The sequence below is a fragment of the Branchiostoma belcheri genome, unplaced genomic scaffold, assembly GCF_001625305.1.
Source record: "Branchiostoma belcheri isolate BF01 breed outbred unplaced genomic scaffold, Haploidv18h27 scaffold207, whole genome shotgun sequence".
In the NCBI taxonomy this organism is placed as follows: domain Eukaryota; kingdom Metazoa; phylum Chordata; class Leptocardii; order Amphioxiformes; family Branchiostomatidae; genus Branchiostoma; species Branchiostoma belcheri.
Window position 1 is genome coordinate 136,437 of NW_017803569.1, and position 10,161 is coordinate 146,597.

The 10,161-nt window shown below is 44.4% G+C and overlaps 2 protein-coding genes across 2 annotated transcripts in view; both read right to left on the reverse strand.

The window, feature by feature from the left end:
- LOC109469552 (molybdopterin synthase catalytic subunit-like) overlaps nucleotides 1–10,161 on the reverse strand; it is a 50,295-nt gene that overhangs the window by 33,328 nt on the left and 6,806 nt on the right. Inside the window, exon 3 of the mRNA XM_019768084.1 lies at nucleotides 5,403–5,524. The gene's annotated coding sequence lies outside the window, so the exon portion shown is untranslated. The remainder of the gene's footprint in view (nucleotides 1–5,402; nucleotides 5,525–10,161) is intronic.
- The window catches only part of LOC109469535 (molybdopterin synthase sulfur carrier subunit-like), a 21,263-nt gene that overhangs the window by 7,006 nt on the left and 4,096 nt on the right, over nucleotides 1–10,161 (reverse strand). The window contains exon 2 of the mRNA XM_019768067.1: nucleotides 5,403–5,524. Coding sequence (XP_019623626.1) covers nucleotides 5,403–5,524 — 122 coding nt within the window. The remainder of the gene's footprint in view (nucleotides 1–5,402; nucleotides 5,525–10,161) is intronic.

Below are 10,161 nucleotides of genomic sequence, written 5' to 3' on the forward strand. Positions count from 1 at the left end.
AGAACATGTTGTCATTGTTGTGCAATGTGTAAACATTAAAGGTGCCGAACGTAGTTTCACTGACTTCAAAAACAGATTTTTCAAAGTGTAACTTTCTAGTCACTTTTCTACATTACTTGAAACAACACTATATCCCAATTTACATTGACATTCTTGGAGCATGAATTCCAAAAATAGTCACGGAAACAGTTACTGATATAGGATCCTGGTCTGATTATTGGGGTACCACCCAGAAAATAAAGGACTCATCTTGGGGCTTGTTTCTGTGCTGCTTTACATGCCCAAAGTAAGAAATATAACGTTATACAGAATGTAAATGTGCTAATGTGGGGCAGTATATATAGAATACAACACGGTGTATTCCGTATCGCCCGAGGTACCAGCCCGACCGCGCGTCGGATCGCCCGACGGCCGAAGGCAGATCCGATCCGCGGGAGGGCTGGGACCGAGGGTGATGCGGAATACTCCGTGTTGTATCTTATTTATGTCATACCCACCCAAGAAAACATGCCTTTCAATGCGAAATGAGCGAAGATTTTGGTCCCTAAACCCAAAAAATGCGACAACATCAATTCCAACATCCGGATTCTGTATTCGAATTTCGAAATCGGTGCACGCGGTTAGGGCGAAACGCGTTCGAATCGTTCTATGGAACATTTGGAAGGCCCGGGCCGTACGCGTAAAGAACCCCCGGGCCGTACCGCTAGTTATCACACGGGCCGGAACACCCATATCGAACGTAATCGCGGCCCAGGTAGGACATAAGTGTCAATATCATACAGATTACCTTATACAGAATATTTCCAGGTCTCCTGCCATGAAATTACATTGGATGTCTCTAATCAACACTTTTAGTACACTTTTAGCACTATTTAGTATTTATAGAAATTTCAACATTTTTTCTGTGCATTACCACTTCCCCTTTAGCATAAATCATACTGGATATACAAAACTAGGATTATTATATAAAAATGACATTTAAATTTGCAGAGGTTTAATAATATAGAGAGAAAAGGAGACGTATATATGAGGTAGAAATAACATAGTTAACATAATGCAGACATGTTTGCAGTGTATAATATAACTAAAATATCACTGTGATAATGAGACCACCACAAATATTTCATGATCTACAGTATTCGAAAAGCAGAACAGTCATAAAAACTTCATACACAATAGCCTAATACCTTATTATGCTTGACATGTTCAGAATGTCGCTGACCTGTGGCACCTGTATAGGAGATTGAATCATGAGGCCGCAGGGCCACAGAAGAATGGTTCCACCCTTCAAATGTCACGGCCCAATTAAATCAGACTCGGGCCTGTCTATCAAGTGTCAGAGCTGAATACATTTTCATTCAGCCTTCCCAATATACAGTTACCACTGTCATATGCAAACTATCTTATCACTGACATCCCAGCAAGAAAGCATTAAGACTTAGGTTTATTGGTACTTAGGTAAGGTCAAATTTTATGAATGACATCCTCCCTAGACTCCAAATCTAATGCGATAGGGTGAAAAAAACAAGACAGGCCAAAAAAAACAAGGTTCCTACAATTTAAAATTTTGACATCACAAATCTTGTGAAACAAGAAATGATACCTATACCTAAGTATTACAACATCCATTGTCACTGAAAAATAAAAGTTGTCAATCATTGTACAAATGGTTTTGATTCAGTAGAAACATCACATATAAAAGGAATGAATACTGGACAGTACATACATCACTGCACCAAAGTAAAAGACAAAACAATAGATAGAAGCCTAAAAGTCTTGACTCTTCTCCATTATTCTATGGGACATTTGGAGACCTGTGTGATAACCAAATAGAACCCGGGCTGTAGTGCTAGTTATCACACGAGCTGGAACACCCGTATTGAACGTTGTCGTGGCCCAGGTATTACATAATTTATTACAAGTGAATTACAGTATTTCTTCTAACAGTAGAACGGCCCTGATTGATTCGGAAAACGAGATAGTAAGCAGGAGTTGGTGGTTAGGCCTAGGAAAAAAATGTTGTGTTTCCTGTTTCCCGACTGACCCTAGAAAAACCTGCCGACCCTAGACTTTTTTGGGGGGTGGACCCCTGCAAGAGGCATAATTAATTTTTTGAGCTGATCAACCTTTTCTAGCTCCATGATCTGACACATTATACATGTGATAAAACGTTGTACAATTGGTTTTCTAACATTGACATTGAAAATAAAAGTGTACTCAAGCAAGTTTTACTTTGTTAGTACAGTGTATTGTATAAGTTGGACCCCTACATACATGTACATGTAGATGTCACTGAAGTCTAGAAAAAAAAGAAGAAAAAAAGATCATCCCTACCCTACCTACCCTACCCTAATTTTTTCAGGACTAGAACAGGAAACACAACATTTTTCCTTAGGCCTTGGCATTATAAATGTGAGGGACTGTCCTGATTTGGGTCATCCATTCCCCCCATGTACCAGGCACAGACAAACTAGACAATCGGGACGCTACCTGCATTAGTGACTGATCCTGCTGTCTCCACCTGCTAATCCTGACAAAACACGGAAGCTCCGGATTCAACCAAGACCTACTTGTCAAACTTGACAAAGACAATGTACATGTCATCTCCCAACCCAAAGTTGAAACTCTACACAACTCAAATTAGACATTTGTGGTTTGGATTATACATAGTACTTTTGTTAAGGCCATGTTGGATAACATCGCGTACATGAATTTTTGTCCATTTCAAAAGAAAAGTTTACGACGATACTGTAAATTGCATACAAAGCAGGTAGGGATAGAGGGATAGGGATAGTGGTACAGTCTTGTTAACATATTCTATAAACATTTATAATTTGTCAACATTTGTCAAGGTGCACATCATCTGGCGAAGGTATGAGATCTCGGAACTCTTACTACTTAATGCTACAATGATGCTTACAAACACTCTAAACATTAGCAGAATGATATAGTGCAATAAATATTGTGATCATCACATTATTCAAAATCATGGAATGTTCCAGTATCTTACTAAAGGCATTGGGTGCAGTTTTTAGGGCTTGGAAACCATAATTTTCAAAGTCAATATTCTAGTTACTTATCTACATAATGAGTTCAAACCACACTATCCCAATGTATATTGACCCTCAAGGAGCAAAAATACTCAAAATTCTGAAGGACAATGATTACTGGAAGGACCCTTGGCCGATTTTCGCGTACCACCCAGAAAAAAAAGGACACATCTTGGGGCTTGTTTCTGTAGTTTTAGATACCCAAAGTATGAAATGTGCTAATGTGTCAAAATCATAAAGATTGCCTAATTCAGACTAGTTCCAGGTTTGCTGCTCTGAAATTGCATTGGATGCCTTTAAAATTATAATCATAGCATATATATACCAGGGCTTTAAGGTTATAGAGGTGACTCTAACTATACATGGGTTACAATCCAGTGGGTCATTCAGACCTTGTAGGCAGCGTGATGGATAGGTGAGATCAGATTGAGTAAACAGTACCAGGAGAGCACAGATTATGGGTGTGGGCACAATTACAGCCACGTCCACATGATGGAGGGGCACATTCTGCTAGATTACACCGGTCATCAGTCATGGCGGGTCATCACGCCTCTGTCAGAAAACTGGACCAACTACGGGACATGCCGGTGTGAGTTAAGACATGTTGATTTGATTATATGGATGACATCCACCTGTCCATGAATTTATTCATCTGCCCCCCCCCAAAAAAAAATTGGCCATACTGTAAATCTTACAATCCAGCTGGCATATGTGACGCAAATTGCAAAACAAATGTTGGAAACGATATTATTGTCATAGAATGTCAAAATCAATTGAAAAAGGAAAAGAAGAAGATGTGAAGAAATGAAAATGAAGACTGTATCATATATTTGCCGTACAGTACGCTGTGTGATGCTTGCATCAGTTTTGGGGTTTCCAGACTGAGAGGATGTCATCCATTTAATAAATCAACATGGCCTTACAGCAGTGTTCTAACCAGCACCTCTCCAATTATGATGGACAAAAATTTTGCCCAATCCGTCATCTTTTCTTTGAGGGACAAAAATTGGCGTGCAAAGATAATAGAAGGGGAATTTTTGTTAGAAAACTAAGCTTATTCTACCAGCAAAATTTTCCCCTCAAAATGCAGGAAATAGCATACGAGTGGGAGGAGGGTCAAGGATTCAAAGTTTTCACAAGGATCTTGTATTCATTATCTGAATGTAAATACAGTAGTGTCAACAACTTACAACTTACTTATTGTATGCCACTTCCCATTCATACATAAATCATACGTTCTTACTTATGGTTGTTGTCTCCCTCTGTTGGATAAGTCTTGGAAAGAAAGGTCAAAATCTTTCCCACACCTTTTCCTGTATAGGCCGTGTCCATCACCATTCATAGTGCCCTTTGACCACACAGTTGTACAAGCACTACAGCAGGGGGCTAGTCTATTCGTACAGCTGGCTGTGTTCTATTTTAATATACTTTTTATCATAACTTGTATGAGTAATGTAATTTTAGGCTGAGGAAAAAAACGTTGTGTTTCCTGTTTCAGTCGTGACAAAATTATAGGGTCGGTAGGTAGGGATTTTTTTCTGTTTTTCTTTCTTTTTTTATTAGACTTTGGCGATCTCTAGTGATCCAAGTTATACAATATGCAATTCAACAAAGTAAAACTTTCATGAGAATATGTATTTTCTATGTCAGTGTCAGAAAACCGATTGCACTACTATGACGTTTCATCACTCAATCACATCAATGTCAATGTTGGAAACTGACTGTACAATGTTTCATCACTCACTAGATCATGGAGTTAGAAAAGGTCAATCAGTTCAAAAAATGTATGTCCCTTGCAGGGGTCCACCAAAAAAAAAAGGCTGAGGTCGGCAGTTTTTCTAGGGTTGGCCGGGAAACACGAAACACACCTTTTTTTCCCTAGGCCTAAGCAGTGTGTACCATTTTTATAGTCCTTAACCAACTGGTGATTGAACCTGTGACATTCAAAATGTAAATGCAAGCAGTTAGAGTGTTTGCCGTGCTATTGCATCTTATAGTCCATGTTTAGTTTCATCAGGTTGGTAAGTCACTGAATAAAGAGGCTCTTTTTACACAACCAAGAGGTTTATTGAGCATGTTGGCAGAATGTACTGCGCCTGTGCGAAACCCTGATTTTTCACAATTTTCGTTGGATGTTTGGTCAATGTTGCATCTGAATTTTATCTGTTGCAGACAATATCTTTTCTGACACAACATTTGGAAACTTCAGATGTTATGTTAACCTTATATACCCGAATACAACCTTATATAAGATGTTCTGCTGAAGTGCTGTGCACTAAACATTACATGTTTTGCACAGGTGCAGTATGCGTTCTGATGACGTGCTGGTTTATTGCACCTTAGCTTTCTTACCTGGGATACCTGGACACAATAGCTGCTAGAAGCTGAGCTGATGTAGTCTGGCCTGGGACAGCCAAGGTGGCCTCCTTTGATCCAACCAGCTCTCGGCTCTTGGCAAAGAACAGAAGGTTGACCTGGATGAAAAGAAACAAGGAACTTGATTGGAGCAGACTGTAAATTGATTTATATGTTTGCAGAGATTTAATGTTGTGGTAGGAGGGACAGAAGGCATTTGCAGTGTTTTAAGTTCCTTGCATTGTATCGGGCCGTTAGCCGTTTTTCTTCAGCAGCCAGAGGCCCTTCGCCCACCTGTCTAAATTACCACCACGGGGGAGTTGCGCCCGAGGGGAGTTTGGCTAGTCTGGTGTCATGGCCCATACACGCCGTTCCATAGAGCTGTGTACCTAAACAAATTTTAGGTGCAGGCACAGGTACAGGTACACATAGTACAGGTTTAGGTACAGATCTGGACCTGAAACTGTACCTAAACAATTCAAGAAAGTAACATGTTCTTCTGAACTCCTTCCATAGTTACAAAAACATGAATAAACTTGACAGTCAAGTGTAAGTTTTGTTTTCATGTTTTAAGTTCACGGTAATGATTAAGTTTGCGGCACAGAAGTAACCGCAAAAATGACATAAATAAAAGACAACACGGTGTATTCCACATCGCCCTTGGTCCCGGCCCTCCGGCCTGGTCCCAGCAGTGTACAAAATACTTTTTTGAACCAGGTTTCCCAGTGGGTAACCTACCGCAAAAATTAGGTTGCCCATCAGAATTTTAAGTTACTACTTTATGTTACATACATAATCCTTTGACAATATTTCTAACAGCCTTTAGTTAACTGATGCTATAAATATGATACTGATGCCATTAATACCTAAAATTAAAAAGCGTCTGACGGATACAGTGGTGCAAGCAAAGTGGGCATGATTGGGGGGGGGGCATTCTTAAAATTCAGGTAGCACACTGGGCTAGTTCAAAAATAGGTTGTCCCAAGTAAAATTGGCAACCAAGTAATTTTTGCACGCTGTCCCGGCTTCAATTTTATTTCTGACTTGACAAAAAAAAATAAGATCACGTGTACTATCCTTACTGCGCTCTCATTGGTTAAATCCGAAATGACGTCATAATCAATCCCATAAAAGGAGGTAGTAGACGGAGCATACTGCCATTCTTCATTGGATCCCTCCGCAACGCTTTGGAGAGCGGGTTACGCTCCGCCTATGTGTCTCCAGCGCGGCCCGGCGAGAACAGGCCGCGGGTCGGCGGGGCAGCACGCGGCAGCCCCCGAAGTCGCCTCGCGTCTCCAGCCGGCTACCCAAGGACTCTAGTGGAGAAGGCTGGACATTGAAGGCGGCATTGTTCACATTACAGTCGAGTGGTCAAGGACTGTAAGGTTTTCCTTGTGGGGTTTTTTTGTGGGGGCAACAGTTTGGCGAGGCACGTGGTGTCGAGGATTTTAGAGCGTTGTATTTCTAATTTTATGTACTGTTCCTGTGCATTGTCTCTCGCTCCCTTTTGCTAAGGTTCTAGAATACCAACTGGAAACCGAGAGAGGCCAGCACCAGGGGAGATATTGATGTTTTTCTGTCTGTTTTTGCAACGTCAGACATTGTCTGCAAGATTGTTAGGGTGGGACTCCGCACCTGGCTGATATGGATCGTATGGGTGGTAGAGCGTTGCCACGAGGCGCCGTTTTTCGGTTTCTCTTCTGTGGCTGTCTTCCTCGCTTCTTTTGTTTTCAGTGTGCTAGCACGGTTTGACGCCAAGGGAAGGCCGATAGAGAGTGCAGGTCCACGAACAACATGGGCGTTTTTACTCCTTTGTCTGTATTTCCAGCGTCAGAGAGCGGATTTCATCGGTAGGAATTTCAGGGCGGGAATTTGCACGTTTGTGATTTGCATTTCTATGACCGACGCGTCCGGCATTCTTTCCGGTGCCCACTTATTCAATCCATTGGCGTTTTCTTTTGTTTTCCAATCAGTACGACTTTCTCGAGACCAGTTTGGTCGACCCACTCCCCAGGCGCTTACGTGAAGGACGTGTGAATGGCCTCGCCCATCGCAGCAACCAGTACCGCGGGCTCAGCCATGGCAGGCAGGCTGGATAACAGACGTGCAGGAGATAGACGACAAGACAGGAAGGTCTCCAATTCGCAGGCTGTAGTCTCCGTTTAGGGAAGGTTTGTGGGATTCAAGGCGGTGAGGTCTGTAGGTTTGTGGGTGCCATTGTACTGGCGCCCCTGCTTTGCATTTCTGTACCTTGCTTTGTGCACGGAGCATGCTACCTTTTTATGTTTGTTGGGTGGTGACACATGTAGGGGAGTAACACTTAATGTAATAGAGGGAGGAACAGCTCGGGTTGAGTCTCCGTGCATTGCGTCCCATGTTAGGAGTCGTTCTTTCCGCATGGAGGGGACTCGCCCGGGTTGGGGGAATGCGGTCCAATTTTGTGCGGCTGCATCGAATTTTGACGGCAGTTTATGTTTTTGTACAGGCCACTATACTCGATGCTTCTCCCGGCAGCTGCTCAAGGCTCATCAAGACAAGGACAACCAGCTTCCCACCTCCCCCAACCCGGGCAAGGAACGACACGCCGACTTCTCTTGTAGATAAGCGCGACCGAGAATGAGATGATTTATCGCTTTGTGTCATTTATTGGTAGGAGTTTTCGACTGTTTGTTCTTCTTTTCATAGTGAGGGAAGTTTTTCAGGCCGCGTTCCGGTTGTATTGACATGTAAATTGGACGACATAGTCGTAACAGTTTTTGTATGTCGGTGTCTGTCCAGGCACCTGGTTTTGATATTTGCATTTTTGTGGGCATTGTTCGACTCTATTAATCGTTGTTATTCAAATAGAGCGTATGCGTGCACGGGCATCCGGGGCTGCGCCTGGTGCTGTCTTTTGCCACAAGCTATGTGGAGACAGACGGGCGTAGCTACCGGGCGTGCATGGCAGCAAATATCCTGTGTGTACGGGCATCCGGGGCTGCGCCTCGTGCTGTCTTTTGCCACAAGTTATGTGGAGACAGACGGGGGTAGCTACCGGGCGTGCATGGCAGCAAATATCCTGTGTGTACGGGCATCTGGGGCTGCACCTCGTGCTGTCTTTTCCCACAAGTTATGTGGAGACAGACGGGCGTAGCTACCGGGCGTGCATGGCGGATGCAAGGCAAGAAACACTGCGCACCGGTAGGTGCAGACTCCCGATTGCCGCTACCGGGCGTGCATGGTAGGTTTAACGACACGGAAACGCTGCCCATGTACGGGCATCCGGGGCGCGCACTGGGTTGTCTTTGGCACAAGCAGGTGCAGACACCCGATTGCCGCTACTGGGCGTGCACGGCGGAGTGTTACTAGCGGGGTGAGCCAATATATGTTCAACTTGTTAATAAGAAAGGGGGGAAGAAGGAATTGGCTCACGAAGCGACGACCCCCGTGACTGGGAAGCAGTGCGCCTGCACGGGCTTTCGGGGCGGCATAGGGTGTCGTTTGGCACCAGTAGGTGCAGACACCCGATGGCCGCTACCGGGCATGCTTGTCGGAGTGTCACTGGTGTGGTGAACCGATACAAGTTGTTAATAAGGAAGGGGGAAAGAAGATATTGGTTGACAAGGCGACGGCTCGCGGGACTGGGAAACCCGGCGGATCAAGACAAGTACCGTCAACGTTCAACTGAAAGGCAGGAGATTGGAGGTCGTTGTGGGGCTCACAGGGCAGAAATCCCCAAAGGAAGGCTGACAAGCCTTGTATTGGGTGGTACAGAGCGAGAGGATCACCTTTGTGGGGTGAGCCGACTGGTGAGCCACGAAGTGGGCGCGTGTCCAGGGCAATCTTCACCCCTGTTTGGCAGAAGAAATGACTCTGTCGACATTATGCTAGGGCACCGAGGAATGAAGGGACGTTGCCCGACAAAAGTCAATGTTAGGTTAGGAGGGTCCTTCGACCAGCAAGTTGCCGACTACATGTACCTCAAGGGGTGAAAAGGGTAGTGCGGGTCCACTTGGACTGGAGAGCTAGTGACTAATTGCCAGTGCAGCTTGCACAAAGACAAGACACAGAGTCCACAATAGGAAGGACCCCTTCCCATCCAAGTCGGAGTACCATCGGCCTAGAATCGACACGGCTCTGTCGTATCTGTGGGCTTTCGAGAGGTTGGAATGGAAGCGGAGCTTTGCGTAAGGAACGCAGGAAAGGATAAGGAATGGAGGAGAAATGGATGAGGGAGGGTATGAGAAGTGGACGAGAAAGGGGAGTTTGGATGAGAGAGGATATGAGAAGTGGATGAGAAAGGGGAGTTTGGATGAGAGAGGGTATGAGAAGTGGATGAGAAAGGGAGTTTGGGATTTTAAGACAGGAAGAGGATTCGGTGTTGAGGACGCTGATGGAGATGCAGGGAAGACAGGGTAGGGTGGCGCGACGAAGGCACTGCCCCATAACTAATGAAGGATGATCCAATGATTGCGCAGTATGGATAGGCAACTATCCTTACTGCGCTCTCATTGGTTAAATCCGAAATGACGTTATAATCAATCCCATAAAAGGAGGTAGTAGACGGAGCACACTGCCATTCTTCATTGGATCCATCCGCACCGCCGGGGAGCGTGGTGTTGGCCGGTCCTTGGGTAGGGTGGTGTTGAGGGAATGGGTGTAGAGAAGCAAATTTGAAAGATGAATGATACTTAAATACCCACCCCCCCCACCCGGGTTTTGGAACAGAGTCTAATACTTCTTGACATCCAGAGGACTGGCCACGCCGCGCGACTTC